Source organism: Myotis lucifugus, unplaced genomic scaffold (assembly GCF_000147115.1).
Source record: "Myotis lucifugus unplaced genomic scaffold, Myoluc2.0 scaffold_336, whole genome shotgun sequence".
Lineage (NCBI taxonomy): Eukaryota > Metazoa > Chordata > Mammalia > Chiroptera > Vespertilionidae > Myotis > Myotis lucifugus.
Genome location: NW_005871384.1, coordinates 188,508 through 201,423, shown reverse-complemented (window position 1 = coordinate 201,423; position 12,916 = coordinate 188,508). Strand labels below are relative to the sequence as shown.

Sequence of the window (12,916 nt, the reverse complement as noted above, 5' to 3'; positions counted from 1 at the left end):
GACCAGTGTCCTCAGGACAAACAATTTGCAAAAATAATTTGTGGCTCAGGGCTCTTTGAAGAAACATCTGTTTCCTCTCAGCAGGAAAGGCTAGGCTTCTGGGGACTGGAGACCATGGAGGGTCCGGAGCAGGCCGCTGTGCAGGGGGCCTGGGCTGAAGGCGGCGGGTAGGTCTCCCCGCAGGCGAGCACAGAGTCCTGTGGGCCGGCTCGCAGTGGACAGGGAGAGCTTCAAACGTCCACGAACACAAGGGAAAGGCAAAACCGCCACCTTGTGCCCTCCGGACACCAGGGGGGCACGGGCGCGCTCCCTCTGTGGGTCTCTGGGTGGGTCCGTGGGTGGTGGGTGCCGCGGGCTCAGGCCGGCTGCAAGGGCGCGGCGGCGCAGCCCACCTTGTTGCTGAAGAGGCGGGAGAGGCTGCGCTGCGGGGCGGCGGGGCGAGGCGGCGGCGCGCGGGGGAGTCCGCGCACGTCCCAGAGGCGCAGCGCGCCGTCGTGGGAGGCGGTGTACAGCACCTGGCCGTGCACCTGCGGGCGGGACGCGGGCGGCGCTGGGAGGAGCCGGCTGCCACTCCCGCCCCAGTAGGTCCCCGCATCGGTCCCGCAGTTACGGATCAACCACGCAGACCCTGCTCGACCGCAGCCACTGCAGGCCCGGGCATCCTGCACATCCGCTACCGAAGCCGAGGATGGGCCTGTCAGCCCGAGGACCTCGGCCTTGGGGAGGCCCGCCTGTGGGCGCCAGCTCCTTCCCGCCCCGCCCCGCCCAGGCAGGCGGGCGTAGTAGACACGCCCCCGGGGATGCGGGCCGGGCGCCTACCTGGATGCAGTTGATGATGAAGGCGTGGCCGCGGAACACCCTCTGGAGCGCTCCGGACTCGGCGTCGAAGGCGCGCGCGCGGGCGTCCCCGCTGCCCGTGAACACTGTGGACACACGCGCCACTGGGCACCTGCCCACAGCCCTTCCACCTCCAGCACGCGCGGGGCAGGGGGCAGGGCTGGCCCCATCACCTGGACCCTCTGGGGGCTCCGCCCGCCCGCCTCACAAGGATGTCATAGGTTCCCGTGGGGCCTAGCGGAAGCCCCTGAACAGAAGGATGCAGCACCTTCATTATCTGACCACCTCCCCGCGTCAGGGGGACCGTGGGGCCGGGAGAGGCCTTCTTCCTTGGGCTCCCATCGTCCTGCGCTGCCCCTCCAGGGGCTGCCATCCCTCCCAGTACCACCTGGGCCCAGGTTCCCTCTTAGGCGTTTGGTGGAAGCCATTGGTGAAACTGGTGGTCTCTGCCCCGTGTTCCCGCAGCTCTGAGGCGCAACTCGAGAGCCTCCCCTTCCCTGCCGTGCCCATGGGGGGGGGGGGCGGGGGGAGCACCAGCCAGAGATGCTCCTCCCGCACTAATGAACTTCGCCTCCCGGCGCAGGCCTGGGGGTCAGCAGCGTGCCCTGCCCCAAGCTCTTGCAAGGATAAGCTGGTTTCTTAGAACTTTAAGTAGAGTTCTCAAAGCCCAGGGTCATTAGAATCACCTGCTGGGCTTAAGCACAGACTGCTGGGCGCCCCTGAGTTTCTGATTTAGGGGCCTGGGGTGGAGCCTGGGGACCTGCACTTCTAACCATTCCAGGTGATTCTGATTCTGCTGGTCAGGAACCTCGCTGAGAACACTGACCCTCTGGTTCACGTATGGTCTAGCCCAGGGTGTCCCAGGAGCCCACCCCAACACTAGGAGTTTAGTGCCAATAGTTCACCTGGCAGGCGTTCCAGGAAGTGGGAGAGAAACACTGATGGACACCATACAGGTGCACTAATGAGCCCTTGGGAGAAGGTGCAGACCACGTGCCAGAGTTGTCCTACCTGAGGGCAAGGATGCTGGCTACCTATCCAGCAATTCTCATTAGTCATTGGCTGAGGGCCTCTCTGGTGGGTGTCAATCCCAGCTCTCTGCTGCCCCGCCCCTCACAGGAACACACATGCGGGCTGAGGACCTTAGGTGCTGGGGCAAGAAGCACCCCCTGAACACGGTACCCACAGCATCCGCTACACCCACCTGCAGCCTGAGCAGGTCACAGCAAGCAAACCCAGGGCTCCCTTTCTTACCCACTTCCTGTGTCCCAGCCTTTCTGCTAAAGCTACCCGTCAAGGTGGCCCTGGATGGGCAGTTTCCTTTCTGGGCTTTTCAGCTCCTCTCCTGCCGTCCCTTCCCCACCAACCCAGCCTGGTCGCTGTGTATCCCATGGGTGGGAGCAGGGTCAGGAATTAAGTCTAATCATCCTACAGCCTGTTGGAAAGACCAAGTTCCTTCACAACTGGCAACAACAAGGAGGGTCCCTGCGCTCCAATACAGTGGCAGCTTCCATCCCGGCTGCTGCCATGGGGAGGTGCTCTAGGCGACAGTCTTTTTAAGTTAGAGTCTTTCTAAGTGTCCCGACTTGGGAGCTGAGACACAATCACACAGGTTTGGATATAGGAAGAAGAAAAAAATAATTTGTCCGTGTCAGACACCTAAATCCCGGGGGCATCTCAGGCGCTATTTTCAGATTTACATTCCGTCTTCATCTGTCACGTATGCTGTGAAGTCAGTGTGAGTTTCCCACTGACTCTTCCTCCGCCCCAGTCTGCTCCCTCACTCCAGTGCTAGGAAGATGACAAGCAGGCTCAGTGCTGTGTGTGTGTGTGTGTTCGCGCGCGCACCTGTGTGTGTGTGGGGGGCACGCGCACACATGGGGGGAAGGGAGGCTGATGGCAGCACAGAGCACTGGGCATCACTTTGGGAGAGATGCTCAGGAACCTGGGAGCCCCCTGCCCCGCAGATGTGAGGAGGTTGGGGCTCGCTTCCCTGGAACAGTGTCTGCCTCTGGTGCCTGGGGTGTAAACACACAAGCCAATTGGACAGAGCCCGCAAAGCCCAGCTGTGTGACTATGAGCCTGGGGGATAAACAGCTTGCTGCCCACGGAATAAGCCATTTGCCCTTCTTCCTTCACAAAACAATCCTGGTTCCTCCTGGGAGCTACGTCCCCAGAGAAGAGGTTTCCTTCTTCAGCCGCCCCTGCAGGCCGTGGTCTGAGATCCAGGGAAAAGTCTTTGGGTGGCCCTTCCAGGGAAGAGTTTTAAAGGGGCCTTATCAGCTAGAGACACATCCTTTTGCCCTTCCCTCTTCTTCCTGCACAAAACAGGAGAGCTCCAGCCGCTATCTTGGACCATCAGCCCCTTAACGATAGACAGTATGTGTGGTGAAGCAAAGTGACAAGGAATCTGGGTGCCTGATAACTGAGAGCCCCTAAAATACTTCTGAGAGAAAAATAAACCACCATCTCATTTAAACCACTGCTCTCTGCGTTTCCTCTTATCTGTAATCAAACCTAAATGCCAAGTGAAGCCCAACCCACGTGGCCTCACGCTGGCTGGAGCGGCAGTGCCGCTGTCTCACTGAGAATCAGAATGTGTCCTGAGACGTGCTCTTGCCCTAGGACCTCTGAGCATCCAGGTGGCTGCATGTTCTTGTGGGTAAAGTGAGGGGAGTCCCCACACCCCTTCCTGGGCTTGCTTTGTTAGTAACGCTGGAGGAACACGTGGATGGAGGTGGCCTGGCCACAGCTCTTGGGTGCTGCCCGTCCTGAATGACAGCTGCCCATTAGTCCTCAAGTAGAGAAGCACAGAGGTGCTGGGCAGGGAGGATTTGGGGGAGCGGAGTGGCGGGGCAGGCAGAACAAGGTGGGCTGGGCAGGTGGGGTGGTGCAGGGAGGGTCACTTACAGGTGCCCGCATGGTACTTGAGGGCGCTCACGCTGTGTCTGTGGGCTGGGAACGTGCGCACACACTCCCCCGTGTCCGCCAGCCAGCACTTGACGGTCCTGTCGGCGCTGCCCGAGTACACATGCTGGTTCGCGAGCTGAGGAGGGACGTGGGTACTGCGGCTCAGAGGCCCTCCCAGCCTCTCGAGTGGAAGGGGAGGGGATGTGCTGGGCTCAGTGGAGAAAGTGCACGAACCAGAAACGCCCGTCTGTGGGTCCCACCTGACCGCCTGCTCCGGCACCCAGGACCTCCCTGCTCCTCCCCGCTTCCCGGGGAGCGTGGGGCTGGGCAGGCAGGCAGACCCGGCTCAGGTCTTCACTGTTACTCGCCCTTGGCCAAGTCACTGACTGCTCCTCAGCGGCTTCACGGAAGGTAAGGACCGTGCCAGCACCATACTGGTACGAGCAAGGACCCCCAACATTCGCCGGCAGAGAGACTACTTCTGCCAGGTGCCAATGGGGTGATTCCTGCCTAACCCAGTAGGACTGGTGTCCTTCCAGGTAGAGGAAATGTGGACACAGAGGGAAGGCCATGTGTGGCCGGAGGGAGAGGCCTCAGGAGAAACCAGCCCTGCAGACACCTTGATCTTGGACTTCCAGCCTCTAGAACTGTGAGACACCGAGCTCTGCTGTTTCACCCCCACCCCACCCCCACCTGTGGCACTTTGTCACGAAGGCCCAGCCGACTGTACACTGGGGCAGGGCAGCACAGACAGAGGGGGCGGCGGTCTCACCTCCAGACAGATGACAGAGCCCTGGTGCTCCCGGAACACCCGCAGCTGCTCCCCACTCAGGATGTCCCAGGCGCGGATGGTGGTGTCCGTGCTGCCCGTGAAGGCCGTGTGGCTGGGCGTGTCCAGCACAAGGCACAGCACGGCACCCGTGTGGCCCCGTAGCGTCTGGTGGCAGCAGCCACTAGCCACCTGCCACACCTTGGCCGTGCCATCCGTGCTGCCTGTGACCAGCAGCCCCCCGGCCACAGCCTCCTCCTCGAAGGGAGCCCCGGGCAGGTCCCAGGGGGCGGAGTAGGCCAGAGTCAGCACGCAGTTGCGGTGGCCCCGGAACTCCCGGGACACCTGCCCCTTGTCCACACTCCAGGCGCGAGCTGTCCGGTCATAGGAGCTGCTGAAGAGCTGGTCGTTGGTGACCAGGATCCTGGTGGCAGAGGGAAAGGCCAGGGGTTGGCCCACAGGGCTGCCCGGCAGGCTGTCACAGGGTCCCTTTGGCAGGTGTCCTCCATGTTCACTGAGCCCAGGCAATGGGAAGCATGAAATGCTCCCAGAGAAAGTCCTGGGTTGGAGCACCCCAGGCCCCTGCTTCAGGGGGGACTGTGAGGGGGTCAGGAGAACACCCCTGAAGTCGCAGGGGCCCAGGCAGAGGCCACCACCCACAGAACAAAGCCCAGACTGAAGGCGTCCTGGTCACTGCCATCATAATCCCACCACCTGCATGGACACCTGCCCGAGCCAGGGGCCGGCTGCCTCTGCACTGTGGCTGGGAGACCCTCCCTCTCCACCCAGTGGCCAGTCACCCCCGGGGTTCAGCTGAAGACCCCTTCTCTAGGACGCCGCCCAGAATCCCCACCACGTGCTGAGCCGTGGTCCACTCAGACCTTCCCCGCAGCAGGACCCAAGGCTCCGATGCTTCCATCCCTCCCAACGCGTGGACCACGGCAGCCGCTCCCGTTAGTTACAGAAGCGGGCGTGGGGAGGCCCACCCTCCAGGTTTGCCCCGAACTGAAAGGCTGCTGGGAACATGGGACTTGCAGTTTAAAAACCAGGAAAGTTCTGGGCAAAGTGGGACACACTGGTCACCCTAAGGACAGGTCAGACTCAGCGGCTGGGCGGGGCATCGGGACGGTAGAGCCTTGGGGAAGCTGCGAGTTATGCGTGTTTTCTGAAAGGCCTCTGTGTCACTCTCACAGCGCCAGTGCCAGATCAGCCCACGAGTGACTTCTGTAGTCAGGGCCACGGGAGACAGAATCAGACAAGTCTCGGTGGGGTGGGGGTGGGAGTGGGCATGGCATCTGCTGTCAGCTCGCACAGCCGAATGTCATTTGGGCCGACGTCTGCTGACAACACTCCAGCCAAGGGCCCCAGGGAATCCTGGGTGAGAGGAGCAGGAGGGTCTGGCCACCTCCCCCCGCCCCCAATGCAGGAAGAAAGGCCACTCAACAGTAAAAACTCGTGAATCTTTTTCTCCTTTCGATAAATGCTAAGGCCGTCTTCCCAGAAAAATACACATTTGTCTTTAGTATAGAACATTGGCTGTGACTTCAAAGGGCCTGTGTTGAGGAGGCTGAGCCCCCAGGAGCACAGACCACAAAGGGCAGAGGCCAAGGCTGAGGCTGGAATAAGGCCGCGTCCTCGGTGTGGGGACAGAGGGGTCAGGTTAGAGACACCGTGCGCTCCCTCTGTCCTGGAGGCTGGCGCGGCGGGAGGAGAGATGGACCACGCGAGAGAACAGACCTGCCTGCACCGCACCCAGGCCCCACATCCTGCAAGGTTCTCACCTCCTGCAGGTAACTAAGGAAACAGACTCACTGAAACAGCTCCTGCCCTGGTAGATGTGGTTTCCACGACGTGTGTATTTCTAAAGGAAAGTGAGGACTGCTGTCACATAGCACCATGGGTGATGTTCTGGGGGCCTGCAGGCTGCCGGGTGTGGCCTGGCATGAGAGAGCAGAGACGCCAGGCCTGGTGGGCACTCCCAGAAGCTCACACACCTGGCCCAGCTCTGAAAACACGGGAGGAAGTGAATTCCACGTCCTCACCTCAGCGGTGTCACACATTTGCAAACACAGTTATTAATGCAAATGTCTTCCCAGATCTACTGCTCAAAAGTAGTGTGTGCACTGGCCGGTTTGGCTCAGTGAATAGAGTGTCGGCTTGTGGACTGAAGGGTCCCAGGTTCAATTCCGGTCAAGGGCACGTGCCCAGGTTGCGGGCTCAACCCTCACTAGGGGATGTGCAGGAGGCAGCCGATCAACGATTCTCATCATTGATGTTTCTATCTCTCTCTCCCTCTCCCTTCCTCTCTGAAATCAATAAAAAGCAGCTGATAGTTTCCAGGTACAACCTGAGAGCAAGCTGGTCACCTGAGGGGTGGCTTCTCCCACCTGTCAGCACTGCCAACCACTCACGCCTCACAAAAGGAGGCTCCCCTTTCCCATACTTTTCCTCAGTCACAAATTGTTCTCAAGAGAGAGTGCTGGAACCTGGCTGGGTGGCTCAGTTAGTGTCATCCCAATACACCCAGGTTGTGGGTCTGATCCCGTCGGGCACATACAAGAACCAACCAATGAATGCATAAATGAGTGCAGAACAAACTGATGTTTCTCTCTCCCCACACCTCTCTCTCTCAAAAGAAAGAAAGAGCCCAGCCAGCATGGCTCAGTGGTTGAGCGTCAATCTATGAACTAGAAGGTCACAGTTCGATTCCCGGTCAGAACACACATACCCAGGTTGTGGGCTCGATCCCCAGTGTCTCTCTCTCGCCCTTCTTCTCCAAAATCAATAAAAATATGTTTAAAAAAATACATAAAAGAGCGAGAAAGGATGGAAGGGAGGGAGCGAGGGAGGAAAGGAGGGAGGGGGGAGGAAGGGAGGGAGGAAGAAGCAAGAGCGCTGGGAGAGGCCAGCGGAGCTGTGAGTCCCGAGCCCTAATTCTACCCCTTTGCTACCACTTGTCCACTTGTCTGCTTGGCCCTGGCCTCCCAGGTCTCCGGCCTTGCCTGCTCCAGCTAACGGTAGGGGACAAAAGTTGGGCTGCTGGAAGGTGGGCGGGGGACGGGGCCTGCCTTCCCCACTCTGAACCATCCTGTGTGTGTGTGTGAACATGTGTACATGTGTGTGTGGTGTGCCAACACAGTTCTTTACTGTCTTTCTACTTAGGGGTATTGTTGAGCTCCTGCCCTGTGGGTGCACCATTCCGACTGCAGGCCGCTGGTACTTGGTCAGTTAATGGTCAGTCTGGCCATTGCTGGGCACTTGACCATTAACAAGTCAGGTCCCACCCGACCCGTGCTGGCAGCGTCCCTCCTGGCTGGGAATATCCTAGTCCGCCAGCCCAGCCCCGCCCGCCTCTGTCCGCTCAAACCACTGCCTGCACTGGGTCTCTCCTTATTTACCGCCCAGGCAGGTGGCCTCCTGTCAGTAAGGCATCGGGAAGGCCGAGGGCGGGGCCAGACTCCTGCTGATCCGGGCAGTCCCTCAGGAGCCTGCGATGGCCGCAGTTACATAAATAATGTTAAATTGATCTGACCAGCAAAGGAATTTCATGGCTCAGCTCAGACCCAAATCCAATAAGGGAAAACTCTAACCGAGGCGGGGGGTGAGGGTAGAGGGAGGAGAACAGTTTCAAGTGCAACATGGAAAGGAGAGGTTTAAAAATACCCTGGCTTCGTCTTCAGAGCCACCCCCATTGGCTGCTCCACCACGTCCCTGGCCCACCATCGGGTACCAATTAAGCCATTTCCTCTGGAATCTGTTCCACCCTAGGAGTTGTGGCCTCCAGATGCCTTTCCCTGTGCCCAGCAGGGGGCAGTATGCAGCCAAGTCAATGTGTTCCCCACCTCTGCCTCCCAAACCCCCACCTGCAGCCCTGGGCAGTGGGCACTTGTCACACCTGGGGACACTTCTGTCCTGAACTTCCCATTGCTCTGCGCTCCCGGTGACCAACCTGCGTGCCCACAGGCGGCTTCCCCGCAGAAGCCACGTTCCTCCAGGGCAGCGGCCTCAGGGCTACCCTCTGTCCCCTGGGGCCCAGCCAGGTCAGAGGAGAGGCCGAGTCCTCACTGCCTGTCAGCCCGGGCCCGGCCATGCTGACCTGTTCACAATGGACGTGTGTCCTCGGAACACCTGCAGGCACTGCCCGGTCAGCACATCCCACTTCCTGATGGTGCGGTCGGCGCTGCACGTGAAGGCAGCCTCGTTCTCCAGCTGGCAGAAGGTCACGTAGCTCTCGTGTCCTGTAGGCGAGGGGAGAGGTGAGCCTGGGGGCATGCCAGCTTCTGCTTTTCCTCTAGGAAGAATGCCTGAGGCGGCGCGGGGCAGGGGTGTTTGAGACCAGTCCAGAAGTGACTAGCCCTTTAAGATGAAAAGTTAAGTCTGGGAGAGTCTGTGGGGTGCCAGGAGCAACTCAGGGGACACTCACCCTGCCCCCCGAATCCTGCCGTTCCCTCCTCTTCGTCGTCTTTCGGTCTTCAAACTATTTGCTCAGTCATCCCACACACTCTGTAACTCAGTGTTACGGAGGCAGGAAGCACAGAGGCCAGGGGCATGGCCTTCAACGCCCCGACGCTGGGCTAGCGCCCTGAGCTGCTGCTGACTGACCACTGGCAAGTCATCTCGCCTCCCTGTGCCTTGATCTCCTCATCTGACACAGAGGAGGGGCAACGCCTGTCTCACAGGGCTGTTGTGCAGACTGAGCTGCTAGGCGTTAGCTACTTTCACGCTCAGCGAGAAACACTACGGTAGGCAGAATATTGAGTCCTAATTCCTGGAACCTAGAAATGTTACTTTGCTTGGAAAAAGGTACATCAGCAGATGTAATTAAGTGAAGGCTCTTGAGTTGGAGAGATTATCGGCATGGGCCCTAAATGCAACCACAGGTGTCCTCGTAAGAAGGAGGCAGAACCCTGACTGGTATGCTCAATGGTTAGAGTGTTAGCCTGCACACCAAAGGGTCACAGGTTCTATTCCAGTAAAGGGCACATACTGGGTTTCAGGTTCGATTCCTGGTCCCGGCCAGGCACGTGCGGGAGGCAACCAATCAATGTCTGTCTGTCTGTCTCTCTCTCTCTCTCTCTCTCTCTCTCTCTCACCTTCTCCTCTCCTCTCCCTTCCACTCTCTAAAAATCACTGGAAAAAATATCCTCATCTGAGGATTAACAAAAAAGAAAAAAAAATCCTTAGATGAGGATTAACAAAAAAGATTTTTTTTTTTAAAAAAAGGAGGCAGCCTGACCGGTTTGGCTCAGTGGATGGAGCATCGGCCTGCAGACTGAAGGGTCCCAGGTTCGATTCCAGTCAAGGGCATGTACCTTGGTTGCAGGCACATTCCCAGTAGGAGGTGTGCAGGAGGCAGCTGATTGATGTTTCTCTCTCATCGATGTTTCTGGCTCTCTATCCCTCTCCCTTCCTCTCTGTAAAAAAAATCAATAAAATATGTTAAAAAAATATATATATATGGAGGCAGAGCCCTGGCTGGGTAGCTCAGGTTGCAGGTTCGAACCTTGGTGGAAAGATAACCAATCGATGTTTCTCACATTGATGTTTCTCCGCCCCCCACCCCCCAAAAAATTAATAAACATATCCTCGGGTGAAGATTAAAAAAAAAAAGAATCAACCAATGAATGCATAAATAAGTGGAACAACAAATCAATGTTTCTCTCTCTCCCCCCCCCTTCTTTCTGTCTCTCTAAAATCAATTTTTTTAAAAAAGAAAGATTTCTCAGTCTTCTTGAATAGCCTAGATCAGGCCTTTAGGAAAACAACGTTTGTGCGATTTAAATAAACACTTGAAGAAACTGCAGATTATGTTTCCCTTAAAAACATGTCAGTTTAAAAGTCGAGGGCAAAGTTTGTTTGGCAAAACACAGCCCTGCTTTTGGCCAAACCCAAAGAGTTTATAAAATAGGTTAAGATTATCAACAAACCTTCCCTGAGACCAGAGCTGTCCGTTGGAGGGCTCAGCACTGTGAGGGGAGGGCAGCCGGGTGCCCTGAAGGCAGGGAGGTGCCACCGAGCTGGCCACACACAGGCTCACTCACGCCCAGCAGTCCTCCACCAACCGCCCAGCAGTCCTCCACCAACCGAGTGCGGACAAACGCAGGCCTAACCCAGTGCAGACTAACGAAGGCAGGCGGCCCAGACAGGCTACCTGGGGGGCGGGGGGTGGGGGGGCGTCATCCCCATTCAATCTGCTTCCTTCCATCTCACAGGAAGGCCAAGTCAATTAGGGCAAGAAAAACACTGAGAAATGTTAGTGCCCCGGGACACCTGAAACCAGGGATGCTTCAGGACTGCTTTTATGACACACAGAATTAAAAAGGAAAAAAAGAATATAAACACTGATTATGTATCAATAAAAACATAACACACAAACAAAAACTTAAGAGGTGATAATGAAAAGAAGTTTTTCAATGTAAAAAAACCTCATCTCGCCTGGCTGGTGTGGCTCAGTGGTTGAACATTGACCTATGAACCAGGAGGTCATGGTTCGATTCCTGGTCAGGGCACAGAAGGCAGCGGATCAGTGATTCTCTTTCATCATTGATGTTTCTCTCTCTCCCTCCCCCTCTGAAATCAATTAAAAAATATTTTGAAAAAACCAAACACCCTCATTTCTTAAGCGGGGCCAGACTGACCCTCTGTCTTCTGGGGACAGCCCTGGGCTGGCTGAGGCTCCCTGCCGTGGTCAAGGCTCCCCAGTGGACAAGCCCCTTCCTCTGTGAGCCAAGCACCCACCGTGAATTTGAAAACACAAGCCGGCTGAGTCCTGGCTCAAAGCCTCCCCGGCAGAGGGGCCCCGCAGGCTGCAGAGTGCGTCCCTGACCCCTGACCCTGACCTATAGACCAGAGACAGGGCTCAACTGCCCCCAAGGCCTTTAGGGCCACCAGGGGAGCAAGGCCTCACCCCATCCTGGGGAAGGATGAGGGAGAGCAAGGGGGAGAGAGGGCATGGAGGAGGGATGGCCCATTCTGTCTCCAGGGACCACAGCGCCTTGGCATCGAGCTGTTGGAATTATGCAGAATAAGCAAAAAAGCCAAACTAAAAATATTTTCGAAGGGATGAAGAGTGCAGATAAGACGCAGTTATTATGTTCAAAAGAACATGCTGAGGCTCAGGGGTTCCTGCCAAGGTCCTGGGCCCTCCCGCCCCCCCTGTCCTTACACCCTTAGACTGGCTGAGTTCAAAGTCAAAGTGCCCCTCCTGTACATGGAGCCCAGGATGGACGCAGCGCTGGGTCCAGATGGGCTGGAGAGGGCATGAAGTGGTGCCCCCTTGCCCTGTGCTATCCCTGCGGATCTTCTGTCTGTCCCTCCAGAAACCTCTTCTCCAGCCTGCTCTCTGCAGCTTCTCCACCCCTGTATAGGTACCCCGCCCCCCAACACACACACACACACACACACACACACACACACACACACAGGGTTCAGAGAGCTGGGAGCCCCGGCCCAAGACCTGAGATGAGGTGACAGGGACCCAGGTAAGAAATATATCCACTTCCAGTGAGTAAGTACACAAATATAAACCCACATGTATTTGTAAAACTTTTATAAAGTCCCTGCTATGTCATCCAGTTTTCAAATAAGCTGAATTGCAGATAAAGCGAGGCAGCAGAGAGCAGGGCGGGGTGATCAAATTTCAACTCTGTCTTCACCGCTGCTCCTTAACTCGCGCCTCGGTTTCCCTGTCTGCGCGGGGAGGGGGGGGCGGGGGGGACAGCGGGCGAGGACTGCAGCTCAGTGCGCGGAGCCAGGGCACTTGCAGGCCCCGAGGCTGCCCAACGGCCGGAGGGAGAAGATGTCCAGCCAGAGGTGCCCTGGCCAGTGAGAGGCCAGAGAAGGCGCTGCTCACCTGGGGGGGGGGGGGCCATTCCTTTGTGTTAACTGTTGTAAAGGGAACATTTCACGCTCCGGGTTGACAAGTGACAGCCCCGCAAAGGGCGCCCCTCGGGCCACTGACCCCACTGCAGCCGACTCCTCGCCCACCCCCCCCCCTCCCCAGCATCCACCCCGCTTGTCCTCAGCTGGCCGGGTTGTGGGCCCGCGATGGGTGGGGCCGGGCTTTGGGGAGGGTCTGTGGGTGGAAGAGCCGAGGTCTGAGCCGGCGAGAGGATGGGAAGGACAGACCCGGAGGAGCGGAAGGCGCGCGCGTCTACCTCGCAGGAGGGCGCAGAACTGGCCGTCCGCGGTGCTCCAGAGCCGGGCCGTGCCGTCCTCGCTGCCCGTCAGCAGGCGCTGCCCGTCGGGGCTCAGGCTGAGCCAGTTGATGCCCCCGCGGTGCTCGGCGCAGACCCTCAGGGCCGATCCGCCGCCCCCTATCCCGCGGCCGGCGGGGTGAGGAGCGCTGCCCGCTAGCAGGGGCGGCCTGGCGTCCGCGCTCTCGGCGCTTAGTCTCCCGGG

The 12,916-nt window shown here is 58.1% G+C and overlaps 1 protein-coding gene across 1 annotated transcript in view; it reads right to left on the bottom strand.

The window, feature by feature from the left end:
• Positions 1-249: 249 nt before the first annotated feature.
• WDR86 (WD repeat domain 86) overlaps positions 250-12,916 on the bottom strand; it is a 26,086-nt gene continuing 13,419 nt past the window's right edge. The window contains exons 3-8 of the mRNA XM_014466370.2: positions 12,673-12,831; positions 8,613-8,754; positions 4,520-4,940; positions 3,748-3,883; positions 820-923; positions 250-527 (exon numbers count right to left, since the gene is read on the bottom strand). Coding sequence (XP_014321856.2) covers positions 357-527; positions 820-923; positions 3,748-3,883; positions 4,520-4,940; positions 8,613-8,754; positions 12,673-12,831 — 1,133 coding nt within the window. The 3' untranslated portion in view covers positions 250-356. The remainder of the gene's footprint in view (positions 528-819; positions 924-3,747; positions 3,884-4,519; positions 4,941-8,612; positions 8,755-12,672; positions 12,832-12,916) is intronic.